This window comes from Lepus europaeus, chromosome 20 (assembly GCF_033115175.1).
Source record: "Lepus europaeus isolate LE1 chromosome 20, mLepTim1.pri, whole genome shotgun sequence".
Lineage (NCBI taxonomy): Eukaryota > Metazoa > Chordata > Mammalia > Lagomorpha > Leporidae > Lepus > Lepus europaeus.
In genome coordinates, this window is record NC_084846.1 from 51,960,549 (window position 1) to 51,983,406 (window position 22,858).

The following is a 22,858-nucleotide window of genomic DNA, read 5'->3' on the forward strand; positions in this document are numbered from 1 at the left end:
CAGAAAAAAATATACTTCATTGGCCAGCGCCGCAGCTCACTAGGCTAATCCTCCACCTGTGGCGCCGATACTCCAGGTTCTAGTCCCGGTTGGGGCACCGGTTCTGTCCCAGTTGCTCCTCTTCCAGTCCAGCTCTCTGCTGTGGCACGGGAAGGCAGTGGAGGATAGCCCAAGTGCTTGGGCCCTGCACCCACATGGGAGACCAGGAGGAAGCACCTGGCTCCTGGTTTCGTGGCGGCCATTTCGGGGGTGAACCAAAGGAAGGAAGACCTTTCTCTCTGTCTCTCTCTCTCTCACTGTCTGACTCTGCCTGTCAAATATACATACATACATATATATATATATATATATATATATATACTTCATTATCCAGCTTATATGTGGAACCTGAAAACATCAAATTCATAGAAGCACAGAATCGAATGGTGGTTATCAAAGTTGAGGAACAGAGGGATGTTGCTCAAAGGGTACAAAGTTTCAATTTCTATCATGTATACATTTTCAATGTACAGAATGGGGATTTTAGTAAGACTGTACTGTATTCTTGAAATTTGCTAATAGACTGGATCTTAAGTGTTTTTACCACACACAAGAAATGAAAGGTAACTATCTGATGAGATGGATGTTAATTTGTTTGACTAGAAACAATTCACTTTGCACATCAAAATATCACACTCTATATACTAAATATACACAATATCAATATTTTTAATTTGGCAAGCAAAAAACTTGACAATAATTAAAAGATAATTTTATTAATGAAAAATGACCCAGAACTAACAGACAATGGAATAGGAAGCAAGGATATTGTAAGTACACTTCATGTGTTCAAAAACTTTAGTAGAAACATAGAAGATATTAAAAAGATGCAAGCTGAATTTATGGAGACAATAGTCATAACATATGAAGTTATAAACTCACTGGGTAGGCTCCATGGAAGACTGGAAATTGCAAAGCAAAAGACTGGTGAACATGGAAACATGTCCAATAGAGACTACCAATGAAACACAGATAGGAAAGAAATATGTGGAGTTTGTGACTTGTGGGAAAACCACAAGTGGCCTAATGGAATTGAATTTCAGGAGGGGGGAAGAGGAGGAGAAAAACTATTTGATAAATTATGGTCATTTCTTCTACACTTGCTCAAAACTATAAACCCAGAGATCTAAGAATCTCAATAAACCACAAGTATTCTCAAATGAAGAAAGCCATTCCAAGGAACATCACAATCAAATTGCTCAAAATAACTGCAAAAGATAATGTCAAGGAAGGAAGCAATCAGAAAAAATGGTGATAAGTTATATGCAGAAGATTCTAGCAAATTTCCAATGAAAAACAGTACAAATGAGTATACACTGGAACAACATCTTTAAATTACTAAAAGTATTAACTGAAAATCTATGCTCAGTGAAAATGTTTCCAAAAAATATAATACAGACTTACAATGATATACAAAACTAAAAGAAGTTCTTACCAAAGGGCGTTCAATGTAATAAATGTTAAAGGACTTCCATGAGGTGAAATAAAATAAGGTGAAAATACGGATCTTTGCAAAAGAATAGAGAACATGTGGAAAATGTTAATTACAAGGGAAAATATGTACGTTTTTTATTTAAATATTTCAAAGATAATTGGCTGTTTAAATAATAAAAGGAATGTGGTATGAGCTTTGTAAAATACAGAAAAGTGGAATTTATGATAAGAGGGCTGTGAAATAGCAGGTGAAGTCACCACCTGGGATGCCAGCTTCCCATAGGAGAGCCGGTTGATTCTGGGCTGCTCCACTATGATCCAGCTCCCTGCTAATGCACCTGGGAAAGCAGCAGAAGATGGCCCAAGTGCATGGACTCTTGCCACCCATGTAGGAGAGCCATATGGAATTCTGGGCTCCTTAGTTAGGTCTGGCCCAGTCCTGGCCATTTTGGCCATTTCGGGAGTGAACCAGTGGATGGAAGATCTTTCCCTCCCTCTCTCTAACTCTGCCTTTCAAATAAATAAATAGGTAGATAAATAAATAAGTAAATAAATAAATCTTAAAAAAAAAGGACAGCAATAGCACACAAGTTATGAGGGGAGAAATATAAATGCAAATATATTCTAAGGTTTTAATACCACATACGACATGGCCTAATGTCACTGGAATGTTGGTTGTGATAAGTTAAAGATGTATATTATAAATACAAAAGCAGGGGCCTGCTCTGTGGTATGGCAGGTAAAGCTGCCACATGCAGTGCCGGCATCCCATATGGGTGCTGGTTCTAGTCCCAGCTGCTTCACTTCCAATCTAGTTCTCTGCCATGGCTTGGGAAAGCAGTAGAAGATGGCTCAAGTCCTTGGGCCCCTGCACTTGCCTGGGAGACCTGGAAGAAGTTCCTGGCTTCAGATCGGCGCAGCTCTGGCCATGTAGTCAATTGGAGAGTAAATCAGTGGATGGAAGACCTCTCTCTCTGCCTCTCCTCTCTCTGTGTAACTCTGATTTTCAAATAAATAAATAAATCTTTTAAATAAATAAATACTAAAGCAATCATTAAAGTAATACATAGATATAGCCTATAACCCAAGAAGATAAAATGGAACTGTAAAACATTTCAATAAATGTATAAGAGAGCATTGGATAAAAGCAAAGAAGGCTATATGGAACAAATGGAGAAAAATACTCACATTAGATACTAATCACATTAGATGCAAGTGAAGTAAGTTTCCCCAATTGAAAGACAGATTGTCAGAATGGATAAAAAGAAAAGACCCAATTATATGCTGCCTAAAATAAATTCACTTTAAATATAAAGAAACAAAAGGTTAAAAAATAAAAGGATAGCAAAATATATGTAATTCTTACACTAGTCAAGAGGAAGTTGGAGTGGCTATATTAATTTCAGACGAGGAGACTTTAGAACACAATGTACTGCCAGGGATAAAGAGTCATTTCATGATAAGGGATTAATTCATCAAGATACACATAAGAATCATAAAAACTTATGTATCTAATAAAAATTTCAACATACATAAAGTAAAACCTGAAAGAATTTGTGGGAAAAACAGAAAATCCTAACATGGTAGTTAGAAATTTTAAAACCTTCCTTGTAATAAACAATACAGTCAACCAACTTGACCTAATTGATATTTACAGAACATTTTATCACAAAACAGTAGAATATACACCCCTTTCAAGGACAGATATAACTAATGAGACAGGTCATACAGTGCACCATAAAAGAAGCCTCAGTATACTTAAAAGGACACAACTAATACAATATATGTTCTTTAAATACACTAGAATTAAATTAGAAATGAATAGTAGAAAGGCTTCTAGAAAATCCCCAAATATCTGGAAATTAAACAGAAGTTGAGTATCTCTTATTGGAAATGCCTGGGACCAGAAGTACTTCAAACTTTGAACATTTTCAGATTTGGGAATATTTCCATACACATGTGATGTCTTGGGGGAGAGAACTCAATTGTAAACAAGAAATGCATTACCTTATACTCATAGCCTGAGAATAATTTTATATATTTTTAATAATTTCATGTGGATGTACAACTTTCCAACTGTGCGATATTGTTGGTGCTCAAAAAGGTTCAGATTCGGAGGCATTTTGGGTTTTGGATTTTTAGATTTTTGATACTCAACCTGTACCATACTGGTTAACGAAGCAACTAAAAGAGAAATCAGAAAGTATTGAAACTGAATGAAAGTGACCAAAGATAAAGGATTTTGTAAGATGCCACTGAGCAGGGCTTAAAGGGACTTGTGTAACACTTAACACCTAAAACCCAGAAAATGAGTTGATAAGTAAACTCTTGCATATCCAAAGAATGGAATCTCACTCTGTAACAAAGAGGAATGAACTCCTCAATCACACCTCACCTGAGTGAATGCCTAAATGATTATTCTGAGTGAAACTAGTCAGTAAGACAATGCTTCCTGGATGATTTCCTTTGTAGGACATTCACAGAAACAGAAATCAATGGACACCTGCAGGAGGTAGTCAGTTGTTTGAAGAGTAGGAAGGGTAGGGAGAAGCAGGAATCTGTATAACAAAACTTTCAGGGTGAGGGACACATCCACTATGCTGATTGTGGTGATGATAACATGGATGTGTATCCATGTTGACACTAAGTCTAATATCTGTAGTTGAATTCGTGTCAATTGTACTCCAACAAAGCCACTAAATCAAGCAACAAAAAGTTACAGACTGGTCAATGCCGTGCCAGAGCTCAGGAAGAAGACATAAAACTTCCTCTGGAAGAATCTTGTCTGAGATGTTGTCTGAGATATATTTCATAAAATTACAACCTGCCTTGCACATCGAAGGAACATTTTCATTAAGGCAATATTTGAAATTGTGACATGGCCAAAATCATCTCCTCCCTCAAATGTTCTCTAAATAATCCTCCTGAACTCCAAGATGAGCCACTGTCCGTGAGCAGTCTCCTATTTCCTGGTCTCCGACTCACTGGGCCCACTCTGAAGTGAAATGTGGCAGGCAAGGTGGGGACCACAGATATTCCATCTCCCTAGAATAAGTCATAACTTTCATTTGCATAGTCAACTGAGAGTTTTTGCTTGGAAAATAGATATAAATGGGAAAATTCCTAACAGTTCCACATCAGCAAGTGTAATTTAGCAGTGCTACAATCTGTCTCGAAATCTGTTAATTTAAGTGCACAGGAGTCCCTGCCAGTTCCCTCTTTCTGTTTTTTAAATATCACAATGAAAGGATTGAACTCTGAAGTTCTCCTGGTACCTTGTTATATATTCTTGTTTCTCTGCTTGAGTTACGTCCTATTTCTTGATTATTTAAATAATATATAACAAATTGGAATACAATAAACTAAATAACCAAGATTTAGTCATGTTAAAAATAAAGTTACCTAAAGTATTAAGACATTTCCTTGGTTTATCACTGTTGGAGGTCGGCCAGGAACTTTCATATATACACAGGAGCATGGGCAGATGGCATTGAAACCAACATGCAGTCATTCTACCTCCTTTTACTGTAACTGATAGAAACCCAGAGAGTGCATGCTCAAGAATCTTAGGGATTCAAAAAGGGTAATAAACGAGGGCCCATTGTGGGACATAATGTTTTATACTCACTAAACACAATGGTTGCATAAAGTACTGTAATAAACTTAGCTTTCCACACTTGGAGATCTCCAGCGGTGTGCTGGTCAACACACTTAATAACCAGCTAGACATGGAAGGGGGATAGCCTGGGTTATACCATTTGCCAATTTCTATGCTACACACGCTCACAGCATGGTTGACTTCAAGCTGGGCTGGCCTAATGTGGAGTTGGGGAGTTACTAAGCAGGGTGATGAGCTGATACCAATACCCCATTGGAAATATCCCGCGTGGGACTGTGGTGAACCCCAATTCTACAACAGCACTGATAATTTCTACAATTTGCCATGTGTTTTATTCTTTGTGCATACATTTTCAATTCTGAAACTGTCTTTTAACCTTGACAATAAATTTCCAACCTAAAAAAAACTTGATCATTAGGATGTAGGAAACATTACCCAACGTTAAATATTAAATATTTGAGATATTTAGAGGTGTTCAATGATTTTGCTTTTTTTCTTCAACCTTATTCAAATTAAGTGCTTATTATGAGTCCCCCAGCAAAAGTGAAAAGGAAAGAAAACAAACAAGACACACATTTTAATCTCAATCTTAGGCAAAAATCAACCTAAGGCAACTTGTTAGTATAGGGGAGGATGGTTAGGAGAGAGTCAAACACATCTCCCATTGCATAACTCGTGTGCCCAGTCTTTAAGTAGAGGTATGAATCATGTTTGCATCTTTATTTTGGGGCAACGTTGTTTTGCAATGATAAGAATTAATAAGGGGAGACTGAAAGCCCTCTTTTTGTGTTTTCCACAAAGAGAGGCTTTCTTCAAAGCTTTGTAAGGGAAACTAACAGAAAGAAATAAGCTTATCAAACTAGAAGTTCAACAGCAGGGGAGGTAAACAAGAGCAACAGCAGCTCCAGCATTTCAGCACAACTCTGGCAAAGAAATAATAAAAGGAGTAACAAAAGAGCAGACATATACCCAAGTTCTGAGTCTGACTGCAGCTGGAGCACTGAGGGGTCTGTGTCCCACTGCAGGGTCCTAATCGTGCAGCACAAAGGAAAAAGAACACAGAGAATTAACAAAAGGGGAGGGCAACAGAACAAACCCAACCATGTCATTCATCAAGGCAATGGCATATACAGTACACACACAGAACAGGTCCCCGCTTCTTCACCTCCCCCCCTCTTTCTCTCCTCCCCTGCGACGGTCAAATGACAAGAGAAAGTGAGGACTCATCCTTTCCTTTGAGAATCTCTTTGATGTTGCAGCCATGGTGGTTTTCAGGGAAGACAGTCAAGAATCAAATATTCGAACCCCACACACATTCCCACCTTGGGTTTTGTTTTGTTTTGCTTTGCTTTGTACTGAAGCTGGATTGGCCCGAGTATGCAAACCGCTGCAGGTATCTCTGCCACCCCAGAGTCTGCCCACGTGTAGGGGGCTCCAAGCATCTTCTACACATTGAAGACAACTAAATGCAAAAGGGCCAGGACAGGAGCATCTGGGGAAGTCAGGCTAGATGGAGCATGGCTTCAAGGTTGGTGAATAACTGGCTTCCCTGGTCAGTTACCGCAAAGACATGCATCAGATTTTGAGACTCGTGTCAGGTTTTTTATTTACACAGATTTCACCAAGATGATCACTCATGATACTATTTGTCTGGAAGATGTCAGGGATTCATTATATCTTACATCTTTTAAATAGTTCAGAAGAGATAGGACAAAGAAGCAACAGATTCCAAGGCACCCAACTTCCTTTCCTATGTCTCCTTCAAAACTAACAAGCAGTCTCTCAGTTTCCTGAATCGACCCCTCGCAGGTGACTCAGGCATGACAGTATCTGGGAGGCCCTATTTGACAGCACAGCCTTTGGAGTCAGGTGGATGCAATTCCCACTTCGCACCTGTGCCTCACCTGGGCATGCTGTTTAAGTGCTCAGCCCAGGACACTTGCTTGAAAAAGGGCCCACAGACCTCAGGCAGCAGAATTTGTAGGGAGCTCACAGGAAATGCAGAAACTCAGGTCCCACCCCAGGCACACTGTCTCTACATTAGTTGAGCAAGGTCCCCACTTGATGCTTGGGCACCTGCAAGTTTAGGAAGCCCTGTTCAGTATTCCGGTGGTTTATGAGAATTCCTGATCTGGCCTACAGCTCTCTTTCAAACAGATGTCCAGCTGCTCTTCTCCCCCCTCATTTCATGCCACCCCTTTTCATCTTCTCACCCCACAGTGTTGTGGCTCGGGACTTGGCTTCTTTTGTGACATGGCTCAAGTGTCACCTTGTCTGAGCAGCCTCCCCTCATTAGCCATCTGATCTCAAGGGGTGGCTTCTCATTACCCTTCATTTCCTTCCTTTATTTGGCTTTATTTTCTTCACTCATCTTTGCCTACAATTTTACTACATGCCAGCTTATTTATTATTGTTTGTTGTCTGATTATAGAATTCAGTCTCATAATGCCAGGGGCAGCTACACCCTTAGTTTACAGGGCCATGCCTAGAAATGATGCCTGTAATATTATAAATAATATAATACAAACATATTTCAGAAAGGATGTGGCAAAACAGAATTAAAGCTAAGTTTAGGGGGTAGTACTGTGGTGTAGCAGGTAAAGCCACTGCCTGCAATGTTGGCAACCCGTATGGGCACCAGTTTGAGACCCCACTGCTCTACTTCCAATCTAGCTCTCTGCCATGGCCTGGGAAAACAGTGGAAGATGTCCCAAGTCCTTAAGCCCCTGCACCTGTGTGGGAGACAGGACGAAGCTCCCGGCTCTGGATCAGCTCAGCTCCACCCATTGCAGCCATTTAGGGAGTGAACCAGTGGATGGAAGACCTATCTCTTTGTCTGTCTGTCTATCTGTCTCTGCCTCTCTGTAACTCTGCCTTTCAAATAAATAAATCTTTTTTTAAAAATGTTGTTTATTTGGGGGGCTGGTGCCATGGCTCACTTGGTTAATCCTCTGCCTTGTGGTGCTGGCATCCCATATGGGCGCCAGGTTATAGTCCCGGTTGCCCCTCTTCCAGTCCAGCTCTCTGCTGTGGCCTGGGAAGGCAGTGGAGGATGGCCCAAGTGCTTGGGCCCTGCACCCGCATGGGAGACCAGCAGGAAGCACTTGGCTCCTGGCTTTGGATCAGCGCAGTGCACTGGCCGTGGCGGCCATTTGGGGGGTGAACCAACGGAAGGAAGACCTTTCTCTCTCTCTCTCTCTCTCTCTCTCTCTCTCTCTCTCTCTCTCTCTCTCTCTCATTATCTAACTCTACCTGTCAAAAAAAAGTTATTTATTTGGATCAAAAAATTTTTGAAGTCCATGGTTTTTTTCATGAAGCAAAGTTTTTATGAAACTTTTGAAGCTCCCCCATAAGCATGGATTTCAAAAAGTTTTGCACCCAGGCCGGCACTGCGGCTCACTAGGTTAATCCTCTGCCTGTGGCGCCGGCACTCCAGGTTCTAGTCCCCATTGGGGCGCTGGTCCTGTCCCAGTTGCTCCTCTTCCAGTCCAGCTCTCTGCTATGGCCCGGGAAGGCAGTGGAGGATGGCCCAAGTGCTTAGGCCCTGCACTCGCATGGGAGACCAGGAGAAGCACCTGGCTCCTGGCTTTGGATTGGCACAGTGTGCTGGCTATAGCGGCCATTTGGGGGGTGAACCAACAGAAGGAAGACCTTTCTCTCTCTCTCTCTCTCTCTAACTCTGCCTGTCAAAAAAATTTTTGCACCCAAATAAATTTAGCTTTTAATTTCATTTTCCATGAATCTTTGAAGTACCCTCGTATTTGTTGACTAAATGAGTGAATGGATCTCTGTTTTCCTACAGGGATTTTAAATGCAACTACACTCTCAGCACTCATTAAGCATGGGCTAAACAGCAGCTGCTAACTACTGCCATGACCATCCTCCCTCCTGCCGATGCTTCTGTGACTCAGTGCCCTGCCTGTGGGACAATCTCTCATTGGTCTTCCTGCAGAGGGGTAAGGCTGCAGTCTCAGTTCCCCTATCAGCTCTAGCTGTGCTCTTGTTCTCTTGCCTGGATGCTCCAAAAGGTAACACAGGTCCGGTGAGAACACCACTTGGCCACTCTTTCTTACACCAGGGCTTTGCAAACTTTACGGCACACACAGATCCCTGAGAATAGGTGAAAATGTAGATCTGGGGGCAGTGGGTCTGGGGTAGTCTAAGACCCTGCATTTTGAACAAGCTCCAAGGGATGCAGATATTGCCAGCTTGTGGACCACACTTCGAGTAGCAAGATCGCAACTTAGATCAGTGGTTCTCAAAATGTAATGGTCATTAAAGACACTGAAGGGCTTATTAACATAGAGAATGCTGATCCCAAGCCCTGGAAATTCCGACTCAGTAGGTTGGCAATGGGGCCTGGGAATTTGTATTTCTAAACAGTCCCCAGATGATGTTTCCCAAGCTGACCATGTGACCGTATTTAAAAGAGGGACTGGGCTATTGTCTCCAATAGTCAGCATACTAAAAGCATCGCAGATTCTCAAATACATCAGCTTCCAAACCTATGATTTGCTCAAGTCTGGCCAAAGGCTTAAGCTACCTCCAGACCAATTAAATCAGAATGTCTGGAGGGAGCCCCAGACATCTGCAGCTTTGAAAGCTTCCCACATGGCTCTACTGTGCAGCCACAGGTGAGAGTCTCTGCTCTGGTCCCACTCTTCGCTGCCCTTCCTGGTTTTGGACACAGATTCCTTTCCTTTGTATTAAACAATGAAAGCGATGGAATACACTCAGTGGTTCACGTGTGTTGCTCACATATCTCTGGGGACCAAACTGAAGCACATCTTTTGTTATCTCCTGCACTGTAGGAAGGGTTCCCCTGTAAGGCATGGGAGCTAAGACTCTGCCCCTCATTTGCCATGAGGTTTCTGCTGGGCCCAGCTTTCTTGATCTGTCCTCCATCTCCCAGGCAGGACAGCATGCAGGCAGCCCAGCTGTTCTGTTACTTACCAGACAGATCGCTGTCTTCAAAGCAAAAATACCAGTCCCATCAGCATCAATCGTCAGACGCTGGCACATTTGTCGTTTGAGTTTGCATTTTCATCACTGGTACAACCAAAGTGGTAAATGGACCTAAGCCCATGGCGGTCCTGTCCCCATCACCCGATGCTCTTCAGCAAAGGAAACCATAGCTATTTGCTGTAACAAGTGCTGGGTAAGGAGGGAAGCCAAGGATGCTAGCAAGTGGGCTAGTTTTAAGTTAGTTTCATTTTCCCATTATTATCTGGGGGAGGAGGCAGTCAGACTTGTACAGAATGTACTATGTGTGAAAAGGAACTTGAAGCCAATATATTAAATGAGCAAACATTGTGTTCCCAAGGATAGCTTAGGAAAGGTGTATGAACACTCGCTGAACTCCAGTCACACTTCCAGGACAGCCTCCCTGCAATGACAGCATTGTAGAGAGGGCCATGACTGGGTGTGGGGGTGGCGTAGGGTGGGGGTGGTGCTCTGGGCGGGCCCCACTGCATCACCCGAAACTCTCCTCTGTCCCCAACAAGATGAAGACACACCTGGAAGCCCTTTAAAGTTCCTCTGAACATCTTTTTAAATTTTTTTTTTTTTTTTGCTTTCTCTTTTCTAGTATTGAACCAACTGACATAGGTTTTACTTCCCAACCTTTTTATCATCAAGAAACTGTATCACTGAAAATATAATGATGGTTACTCCATAGCTTCTTGGGCATTTAAAATCTTGCCAGGTTGTTTACTTATAAAATGGAAAAAGTAGTGAAATTATAAGTAAACATATGGGAACATAATATAGCATGACTAATTCTCTTCATTTATAAAGCACTTGGTTTATTACAGTAACTAGTTCTACTTTAGGAGCGAGACTAATTTTAACAAGGAAATTCATTTACTTATTCAATAAACATCAATTAGAGCCGAATATATAAAATATTATGATAGAGGACTAAAGAATTCTCAAGGAATCGACAGCTCTTGAGGAGATAAAACACATAAATAGTCCAGTAGAGCCAGGCAGAAAGTAAAACGTGTCACACAGGCAGCACCAGGTGTGCTGAGGACTTGCACGTGAGAACTCACAGTTGGGTAAGGGAAATGAAACAGGAATACTGACGCCTAGTGATACAGCAGTAATGTACACAAGGAGGAAGGCAGTTCTCATCACTCGCCCAGGAGCTGGTATGGTTTAGAAAATTTCAATAAAAATTAGCTGAAAAATAAAATAAATGCCCCCAAAAGATTAAGGACAAGGATGGGTAAAATTCCTTTTCGCTGACTGTCTCCTCTGTGCAGCCAGCCAGGCACCTGATGGCACTTCCATCATCCTTTGGCAGCCAGCAGGGAGATGCCCTTCCTCTAATGAGATCAGAGATTCCATCTATCCTGGTTCTTGAAGAATGCAGTAGGATTCGGACAGAAACTCACTTTTATCAGTGCCTTGTTTATCGGACTTAGGTGGCTGAGTTGGTCTGCCAAGTCTTACAAGGCTCTGCTATATTTTAGATGTAATTGCAAGGCAGACAAAACACAGAAGACTGACAAGCTCTTCTCTCCTCGAAGGCCAGCTACCTGGGAAGTCAGACGGTAGCAGTATCTTTGGACAGACAGGCAAAACTGAGCAGTTAACTCCCGTGGCTTCCCCATGCTCTCCCCACCATGTATTCATCCTCCTCCACGATCAGACAGACCCTCTCAGCACTGCCCAAGTTTCTCTAATTCCTGGGATCTGCTACAACCTCTCTTTATACCAATTCAATCTCTGTCTAGTGTTTCTGGCTGGGAAACTATCCTGGTTTTGTTGGTTTGCATCTTGTTAATCAGTTGCATTTGTCTGCTCTGACCAGTTAGAGCTGATTCCTTAGGTTAACTGAGGGTCTAAGGGAGGATTTTGAACCTCTTGTAGAGGGACAAAGAGCCTGCACTGATGCTGAATACACCAGCAATTCCTTACCCAGCCTGGACTAAGGGTGTTATGGTTCTTGGCCCCACAGTTGAATTAGCAGTTCTAGACATGCCAATTAAAGTCACCTTTTCCAACTTCATTTCAAAATACTAAGGAGGGAAGCTTTCCATACCATAGGCAATCATCACTCACATAGTTGACCCCAAGCAGGCCAGACAATGTGGCTTCTAGTATCACATCCCAGAAAGGTTACTGCATAACTGGTAGTTTATAATGGAGGTTTAATTTTAAAACATTGTCACTTTTTTTTTGACAGAGTGGACATTGAGAGAGACAGACAGAGAGAAAGGTCTTCCTTTTTCTGTTGGTTCACTCCCCAGTGGCCGCTCCGGCCTGCGCACTACGCTGATCTGAAGCCAGGAGCCAGGTGCTTCTCCTGGTCTCCCATGCGGGTGCAGGGCCGAAGTACTTGGGCCATCCTCCACTGCCTTCCTGGGCCACAGCAGAGAGCTGGACTGGAAGAGGAGCAATCGGGACAGACTCCAGCACCCCAACCGGGACTAGAACCCAGGGTGCCAGCACCGCAGGCGGAGGATTAGCCTATTGAGCCATGGCACCGGCCAACATTGTCATTTTTTAAAAGGATGTATTTATTTATTTTGAAGTTAGAGAGAGAGGGAGATGTCAATGCATCTTCTGGAAACAAAACAAAAGCCCCAAAGTCCTCACCCCTACTGAGCTCCAAGTTCCATGTGTCACACCCTGTTAAGCACAAGCACCTCCGCACCAAGGCAACTCCATCCTCCACTGTCGCATCAGTCCTTCCTTCTTCACTCCCAGAATCCTCGTTTAGACATTCAATCCTTAATAGACCAACGGTTTCCCAATCTAGTCTACAGATCTCAAATATGTTACATGAATGTACCAGCCTGGGGGCAACGCTGTGGCGTAGGAGGCTAAGCCTTCGCCTGCAGTGCCAGCATCTCACATGGGCACCGGTGTGCATCACAGCTGTTCCTCTTCCCATCCAGCTCTCTGCTATGGCCTGGGAGAGCAATAGAAGATGACCCTAGAGCTTGGGCCCCTGCACCCATGTGGGAGACCCAGAAGAGGCTACTAGCTCCTAGCTCCTGGCTCCTGGCTCCTGACTTCAGATTACCCCAGCTCCAGCCATTGTGGCCATTTGGAGAGTGAACCAGCGGATGGAAGATCTTTCTCTGTCTTTCCCTTTCTCTACCTGTAACTCTACCTCTCAAACAAATAAATAAAATCTTTAAACAAATAAAATCTTTAGCCCAGACCTCATCCCAGACAGTCATCTACATATTTGTGTTTTTAGCAAGCTCCCAGGTGGAGTCCATGACTAGATTCCACGTACAGAAGCCAGAAATCTCAACTAACTCCATAGCCACACAAGCGTCTCAGTCTCTTATCTCTTCCTTCTGATTCCTTAGCACACATTCTGCAGTATTTCTTCCGGAATGCATTCCTCCCATTTCAACCTCTCCTAAACAAGTGTATTCTTTAAGGCCCAGCTCAAATGCCTTCTCCAAATATATTTGTCTTTAAAAACCTTATTAAGAAGTGACTTGTTTTGCTATGGGACAAGCATAGGGACATACCTGGGCTGCTTATTTCACTGTGCTCTTTGCCAAGTGGCAGCCTGCTTGGCTTCAGCCTCAGCAGCCTCATAGCAGCCCTGCATCAGCTCCCAAGCCCTAGTTTGAGGTTTGTCTACAGGATGTAATGAGCACTGTTGGAAAGCCCCGGGGTCTCAGCATCAAGTTAAATTCATTGACAGTCTCACTCTTACTTTTTGTCCTAAGCCCAGCAACTGGATTCCTGCCTTGTTTCTGAGAGGAAATCCTCACCTTGTATTTCAACTGTTACAACCACTGCCAGTAGCTAGCAGGAGCAAAGTCCATCTCCAGGCGATGTGCCTACCATCCTTATCCCTCTCTAGACCATAGAATTGCCTTGATTTTACCTGTATCTCTTCCCTCATCCCACCCATCTCTTGGCAAGCTGGGCACATGCATGAGTACTCTTAGGTATGTGTGCGTATAAGTGCACACGTACACACACAACTCATGCTCTTAAATCACTAAGCATGGGCCAAATGCCTCATACGTGTCAAGACTCTATGCTAGGTGGGAGAGCAGCAAGTCAAAACCACTTGTCACACATGAATGTACCACAAATGGATTTCAGATGATTGGGGAAGAATGGTTTATGACTTTATCGTTCATCTCTATACATATCTGAGAGCTATAACTCCATAGCAACATTTGTTTAGATAATTTCAATTATATCTACCAGTTTAACAGGTGGGGGCATTGAGAATTATTCTTAAGTCCTCATATTCCTATTCCTTGAAATTTTAGCGTACTGTCATAGACAGCAAGTTCCCAATGATGCACTGAATGAACAGATCAATGAATGAACGAGTGAGTGGACTTTACCTGCCTTTTCTGCAGAGGGTATAAAGTGTGAGAGCAAGTTGATCACAAAGGAAATGGCTTTTATTTTCTGTGTTACAAAATTAAAGAATGAGGCAGGGCACATCTGCTTAACTCCCCTAATCGGCATCAAAGCACTTCCAAGGGCTCAGTCTGGGATGCCATGACATCACCGCATGGTCCCAGGAGAGTGTTGAGCCTGACTTCACACTTTGGAAGGCACCACTATCTTAAAACTCCTGCCTATGTTGCTGGTTTATGCTGGGAATCCAAAGGGGTCCAGCTGTCTTCTGTACCAGAGAACTTAGCACCTTCAGCCAGTCCCTGAAGCAACTACACGGGAACCTAACCTCTCTTGGTCTTCCTTCTCTCTCTAGGATGGAGACACAGCTCAAGAGCAGAATACCAAGCTCTCCTGGTCCCACAGGTCTTCTGACTTTTGTTCTATGACTTCTCTGTCAAACCACCCACACATAACTGATCAGAAAGTGGAAACAACTTGGGCCAATATGAGCATAATGCCAAACAGAAAATCTCTACTCAATGTAAATCCCCAAATATCTAAGTTGTAAAATGCCATTTTTGAAAGTAATCCCTGAATAATAAGGACACTTCTGAATCTAGTCAATTACTCAATGTGTCAATTCATGAAAACAGTGTCAATCAGGTAAGGGTGGTGTTTAAACACTGAGTTCATGCTCTGCTTCCCAGCCTTCTCTCCTGAGGACTGGCCATGAAGACGACAGATCTCTGATGTCAGAAATTAAGTGGGGACAGCGCAAAACATACTAACATCAGGATCTCTTTAAAAAGTCCTTTTCTTAATCTGCTATGCGAGAATCTTCCCTCTGTTGGTGATCACCTAAGCCCAAACATGGAGCTACCATACAGGCCACGTTAAGCCACACGGGAAGTCCACCCGAGAGGGATTCCAAATGAAGGTAGGACACCATCCTAGAGGAAGTACATGTTCTCCCCAGATTTTACACTGAAGACCTGCTGTCAGACAAGCAACCTTTCTAGAAGAAAGATCAACAACCCCTTACAAAAACAGACACTCACTCTGTAACTATACCCATGTGGGCGCATACAGTACTCCCTGGCTCAGGGCAGAGTGATTAAGACATCAAAGTTTTTGAACCAATCAGTGAACGTGCTACATACAAAGAAAACTCTATACTGTAAATCTTATTTTAATTTACAAAGAGACTTTTTTTTTTTTTTTTTGGACAGGCAGAGTGGACAGTGAGAGAGACAGAGAGAAAGGTCTTCCTTTTACCGTTGGTTCACCCTCCAATGGCCTCTGCAGCCGGCGCATCTCGCTGATCTGAAGCCAGGAGCCAGGTACTTCTCCTGGTCTCCCATGTAGGTGCAGGGCCCAAGGACTTGGGCCATCCTCCACTGCACTCCTGAGCCACAGCAAAGAGCTGGACTGGAAGAGGAGCAATCGGGACAGAATCCGACGCCCCAACCGGGACTAGAACCTGGGGTGCCGGTGCCGCAGGCGGAGTATTAGCCTGTTGAGCCATGGTGCTGGCCAAGAGACTAACTATTAATCGGTCTTGAATCACTGACTCCATCCAGTCTCCGTGGTAGCATCTTGTTAGTTCCACTTTAAATAATGATTATCTAACCTTTATACAAATAAATTTTAATAGTGCTATTAAGTTTCCCCACAATCTTGCGGTATTTTATTGTATTTTCACTTTTACTTATATGTCCTTAATGCCTTCCTTTCTGCCTCTGATTCATCAGATCACCTTGGAAGATGACAATGTTTTCACCAAAATAAGACAAAAGGTCTTTGAAAGGCGAGGCCCATAGTCACAACACTGGAATACCTAAGTTCAATACTTAGCTCTGGCTTCTGTTTCCAGCTTCCTGGGAATTCAGGTGACAGCTCAAGTACTTGAGTTCCTTGCCACCCACATGGGAGATCTTATCTGAGTTCCCAGCTCCTGGCTCTGGCCCTGGCCACCATGGGCATTTGAGCTTGCTCTCTCTCTCTCTCTCTCTCTCGCTCTCGCTCTCATTCTCACTCTCTCTCCTTCCCTCCCTCCCTCCCTCTCATATCAATAGGGTGGGTGGCACAGCATTTTCAGCCACCACCTGGGATGCTTGTATCCCATATTGCAGAGCCAGTTCAAATCCCTGTTGCTCTGTTCCAAACACAGCTCCCTGCTGATGCATCCTGGGAGGTAGCAGGTGATGGCTCATCCATGTGAGAAACCCAGACAGAGTTCTGGGCTCCTGACTTCAGCCTGGTCCTACCATGGCTGTTACAGGCATTTGAGGAGGGATCAGCAGATGGAAGATTTTTTCTCTCTCTCTCTCTCTCTCTCCCTCCCTCCCTCCCTCCCCCTCTCCCCTCCCCCTCCCTTCCAAGAATGTAAATATTTAAAAATTAATGAATGAGTAATTTTTTGAAAAGTCCTTCAAGGTGTCTATATTTCCAGAGAGTCCTATGGAATGTGGCTATGGATAAAGATAAAAATCTTCAGAATGTCCTGTTGGTTACTAGAACCATGGTCACTAAGCACATTTTCTTCCCCTGAAGTCACTGAAATTAAATGGTAGCCACATGCTGCAGCACAATTTGTCCACCAAGTATATGAGGCCAATCTAATGTCCTTACATGAGACCTTCCCAGGCAGTAGAGAAAGAATAGGGATATCAAGATCTGAATTTTACCAAGATAGTCTGTCAACAAGAAACTAAGTATTTACTGAATGGAGGATTGTAGAAATCCGTACCTTCATTGCTGAACTCTAATCTGGAGGACACGTGGAGCTGAAGGCTCCCAAGACCTCCAAGCCACTCCCTTTACGCCCCGACCTCCTGGTAAGTGTTTGAGAAGCTGTTTCTCCACCTACTGCATATGAGTTCCCTGGGAAGGAAACTCACCTCCTCACCAGAGAAAAGTAGATAAAAGGGGCTTTGGTCTGCAGGTGCTGGTAGTTGGGAGGACAGGCATAGATTTTTAATAGTATTGGATTATGCTAGGGACAATGGGGCAAATTTGAAAGTGATATAGATATTAGAAAAGGTAAAAATTATTGATATAGAAAATTGAGATGGTTGATTGGAAAAGACGGCTCAACATCTTGCTCAGTAAGTTGTTATTATCATATATACAATGGTAGGCACATTATTTGACAGTAAATGCAATGATGTTAAGAGTGCGTATCTTTTGTGGTGAGGATAACATATTTTTATCTTGTGGTCTGTATTTGTCCATATGAAAGTACTACAAAACTAATTAGTTGAAAATGCATATAATGAGAAAACTGCATGGATTTCAAAAACATGTTGCATTAAAATTAGCTTTTAATTCCATTTTCATGACTTTTTGAAAGTCCCTTGTATTTTGTAATTATTTAAAATTCATCAGTAGTATTTCTGTAATGATAAAGATATTAAAAATAAAATGTTGGTGGGGCTTGAAGATTCTAATTAGAATATGTAACTTAGTGATAGTTTTAAAACAATAGATGGTCAAAAAAAAAAGAGAAATTAATTGTTACCTCATACCCATACCACTTCTCATGAAAGACAGATATCAGAACTCTCCCCTTCTGATTATTTTGTTAAGGATATTATTATTATTATTATTATGGGAGATTGCTTAATGTCATTGCATTGAAAGATGTTCATCTTTGAAATCACTTTGAAAGTTGCTTCCCTGAGTCAGGTTTGGGACAGGGTGGAGCCTTGTCCCCTGATGTCCAGGTGAACTTTGTTAGGTCAGTGTGCTTTCCCAAGTGTCTGCAGGCAAGGCAGCTCCTAGTATAGGTGCGCATTGAGAACCCTAAGGAGTCACAACTAAACACAAAGAGCCCTACTGTGAAATCCCTTGTGAGCTTTCGCATAAATGAGAAGACTGAGTGTGGGTTGCATGATCATCACGTAGGTTCACTTCTAGTTGAATAATGAAAGTGGGTGAGCAAGGATTGAGCAACCCAGAACGTGGTCCCAGGAACACAGACTATGCTCTGTCCTCAGCCTTGTCAAGTTCAATATTTTTACCCAACTACTTGGATGAGGATATTTTCTGTTCATCAACTCCATACCCATATTTCATTTATTTTTTCTAAACTATTGTTTGTTTAGTTTATTGTTGAAGAATCCTAAAGTTTGCAGTTCACACTTACATGGAAATGGATAGCAGTATAGCTTGTGTAACTGGAATCCACATGCCTAAATTGAAACCAACCTCACACTGCAGCTATGCTCTATTTGAACTTGAGAAAATGACTAATTCTCTGTGTCTTATTGTCCTGGTCTGTAAAAAATTAGGATAGTTCTTCCATTCAACAAATGTTTATCAAATACCAACTCTATGGATACATGCTCAAATATCACTTAGTCCCTAGTCTCAAGAAACTATGAATATTTATTCAACTAATCCAAAGCCAGTTTTCTTCAAAGGCTATCAAGTGCTACTGCTTTACTTATGTGTGTACAAGTTTGCAGGTGGTTGGTTTCATATTTCTATTCTTTATTTGTATACCTAGTTCACCAAATGTTAAAGTACAAGAACAGGTGTTTAAATGTCTCAAGTATCTTACACCATTTTATAACCTGAATATGGTAACACATTTCCTTCTATTAAAATATCCTTGCATTTTGGAGTCAATACCCATGAAATGTAGCATAGTGTCCTCTTTATAGTGTGTGGAATTCCAGTTGCAGATAGTATAATAAAGATGTTTTCACCTATGTCTATAAGTAAAACTTTCAAATGTTTTATTTTTTTTATTTAACAGTTTGTTCCTTGTCCAATATAGTTAACTGACCAATTGATTATACAAAAACTGGTCAACAGTAGGAGAAAAATACCCCAAACACAATTTGTGAGTGAAAACGGGCTATAATAACACAAGCAGAAACTAAAAAAGAAATTGTGATACTTTAAAAAATCTATAAATCATAGTAGTATAATGGAAAAAATTAGTATATATTTCTACTCTTTATGCACCCATTTTAAACCATTTACTCAACTTCTCTGGAAAATCCACAAAAGGAATTTTGTTGTACTTTCTTCTTTTAAAGCACTATTTTGAGTATGCCAATTTTCAGATTAACCAGTTATAGTGATTATAAGAAATGTTTAACAATTTGGGCTCTCTAATAAAAGTTTTAACTTCGGTTTGGAATTTGGGTAAATTAATGACAGAATTTATGTGCACTTTTAGGTGTGATCAGATGTGTTAATTTCATTCTGAAGTTATCTGCTGAAAGATTTTTTTTTTTATTTCTTGAAGAGTCCAAATTCTACACGACGAGGCAAATTTATGACTGCAGTTATATTCTTAGAATTCACACAGCTCTTTGCCCAGTTTCATGTTTTATGAAGTGTTAGAGTTAATAGTAATTGTTTTCAAAGATGTTTCTTTTACACAAAAAGACATTCCAAGTGGAATTTTGAAAACCAAAACATAACATTCTCCTGCAATTTAACTTTCATATCCATTCTACCAAAGCAAAAACATAAATTTGTGTGGAATTTTCCTAAGTTCAAAACCAGACCAGGATATACTAAGCTATCCCTAACATATTCTTCCCAAGCAAGCTTTGCGCTCCATTGGAAAACCATCCCTTTCTTAATGCCAAGTTTCTTGCATTCCTAGGAAAGCTGCTCTCAGGAAGGGATTTACTCATTGACTTTTAGTTCCTCATTCTTGCCAGCCCTATCCTACCAAGAATTGAAGCTAGCTGGAGTTTGTGGGGGCGAGAGTACAGTGCACATCTTCCAAAGTGATTCACTAAGTTAAAAGAGAGAACAAAAATCAATCACAGTAGAAGGAGAAAGAAATGAAGAGTGATGTTCTCTGAGCAGGGATAATTGCACCTGTCCCCAGAGTGGTTAACAGCCCAGGTCAGCTTTCTGTGGAAATGTTTCAAAAGGGCTCATCAGCTGTGAAATCGGGAATAGAACTTAATGCGGCTGCCAACTGCACCCTTGGAAGCTAAGTAGTACTGACACAACACCATCACTGTATAGTAACAGTCAAATATATGAACTTAATGATAGGCCAACGGACCCCCGGAGGAACGTGATTTTATTGTACCAGCTCATGAATGCATGTTAGATCTTCCACAACTGCGTCATTATTGCTGGTTTTCCTCTCAAAGACCTTTTGAAGTGTTCAAAGCAAAAGATGACAGAAGATGTTATGCTGCCCCAAATCACAAAGGTGATTTGCTAAAATAAACCAGCCTTGTGTCCACAAAAGCCTCTACTTTCATTTTTCTCAAATTGAAAGCAGGGTCCACCAGTTATGAAAGACCTGATCAAAACAAAATACTCAAACATGAAGCATAGCACCAAGCAGAGATGAAGGCTATAATATCAATCTTACATGTTAGTTTCTCTAGGCAAAGAAAGCCTAAAGCGCAGGCCAATGCTAGACAATCCTCATGTCCTTATTTCTGTCTACCAAATTGCCTGGGCCAGTAGGGAAACAGTATATTTTCCAAACAAAATGTTTATGACATTAGGAGAAAATAGAAAAATAAAAAATGTTCTACTTCTTCCCAATAATGCATATGGTAGCAAGCAATATTCTCAGATACCCAAGGACTGAAAAGTGCGCAAACCAAAAGGCTGACTTGTTAAAGAGTTGTGTGCGGCTGATTCGTTCCCTCTTTCCTTTGAAGCTTAATTATTTTATGAATTTCTTAAAAAATTAAGACTCAAAGTCAGAGATCACAAATTATCAGCCCACAGACCAACTCTAGCCCATGACTGCCTTTAACAAAAGTTATTAACATTTAGGAGATGCTTCTATAAATATTGAAATTCCTTGCTTTGCGTGAAAAACTGGAAACTGGAAAAACAGTGTCTATGTCCCTACATGAGTCCAACTAAGCTGAGCAGTGAGGAAGCCATGTGGCCTTGGTGGTGGGGGAGGGCGGATAACATGCTGACCCACTGCCACTCAATACGCAAGAAACAGCCAGCCCAAATAACAACAATAATAATAAACTAATAAGCACTAGGAGCTGAGTTCTGAAATTTGGCAACTCCATTAAGCAAACAAATAGGATGCTTGCAAAAGTAAAGTTTGGGTTAGAACAATTCAGTGTTCAATCCACAAAGAGAAGCTTGTTAATGAAAAATAACCCGGATAATAAGCCAAGTAGTAAACCAGAGTAGAATAACGAGAAGGTTTGTTAAGGAAGACACATGGTGCTAAGTTAGCTCTCTCAAGGAAGAATGATGGTGAGTTTATTATTCTAGTGCTCAACATCTTTGCTATGCCACTAAGAATAGCAAGCCGCCTCGTAGGGAAACATAAAATGACTGAGGTTACATGCAAGGGCACGCACATCTAAGTGTTTTAACAACGATCCTTAGTATTCTTGCCATCCCACCCTGGCTTTTTTTAAAGAGACAATTCTTACCTTGTTAACGGCCCCAGATCGCCTGAGTCTTGGCTGCCGGCTTCACTGGGAGTGCTCACTGATTTCGAGGAGGGAGACATAGGGGTTGGGACTAAATAATGAAAATAACAGGTATCCCATGTTAAAAAATGCAGCGGCTGCACTGGTGAAGAGCAGTGTCAGACAAATCCAAACAAATGGGCCCAAATTAAAGTGGTTGTATAGCCAGGAGAGATTGAGATGGGATAAGGAAAAAAAAAAAAAAGGAAAGAAAAGGAAGAAAGTCAAGTGAATTTTTCATATTTTGGAAATTAAAATTTGAAAAATGAATTTAGACACAATTAATTTAGGGATTCGAGGCCATGTCCACCCTAACAAAGTAACATAGAGAATCAAAGTAGCTATCCAGATAATTCACGTCAAGGATTCCCTAGGGTGAACTATCCAGATACTTCCAATTCTCCACTTTATTTTGTTAGTATAGATGTGACCTATTAAAAATTCAAATGGGGTGTCTGTAAAACCTTAAGAGATTATGAAACATGTGATTCTGATAATATTAAATGGCAAAGGAAACTCAGAAAAGCCTGCTGCGGGTTTGCATTTGGAGGGAACTTACTGTGCACGTAAGATACACTGCATTTGCTATGAGACTCAGAGACAGAGAAAGGGTGTGATGTTCAACCCCGTAATTTAAAAATCCCTTTCAAAACAACGAACACGACAGGCTGCTTTATTTTTACATTTAATTATTAGCTGCAGCCCATCGTGCTGTGTACTCTGTTTGAGATTTGTTTTCCTTTGCTTGCAACAGCAACTGCCTCTCTGAAGGCAGGAGAAATAAGTTCACAGATCCAGGTCCACACAAGCTGAAAATCCAGCGAGGACAATAAAAGAAACATGCTAGAGGAAACGCAAGTTATTTTTTTCCCTCCCTCCTTCAGATACAAGCCAACTGTCCTCACATTGAAGCCGCACGCAGTAGCCAAGATGGCTACAGGCCAGGCAATGCAACGGCTCCTCGGCGTCACACATGCCAAAGGAG

General features: G+C 41.6%; 1 protein-coding gene across 5 annotated transcripts in view; it reads right to left on the bottom strand.

Annotated features, from left to right (window-relative positions):
• DYNC1I1 (dynein cytoplasmic 1 intermediate chain 1) overlaps window positions 1–22,858 on the bottom strand; it is a 341,106-nt gene that overhangs the window by 271,149 nt on the left and 47,099 nt on the right. For 2 of the 5 annotated variants that reach the window (XM_062178064.1, XM_062178063.1), the window contains exons 4-5: window positions 21,835–21,925; window positions 6,062–6,121 (exon numbers count right to left, since the gene is read on the bottom strand). In XM_062178064.1, the coding sequence (XP_062034048.1) occupies window positions 6,062–6,121; window positions 21,835–21,925 (151 nt within the window). The remainder of the gene's footprint in view (window positions 1–6,061; window positions 6,122–21,834; window positions 21,926–22,858) is intronic. The other 3 variants (XM_062178065.1, XM_062178067.1, XM_062178066.1) reach the window with 3 other exon arrangements.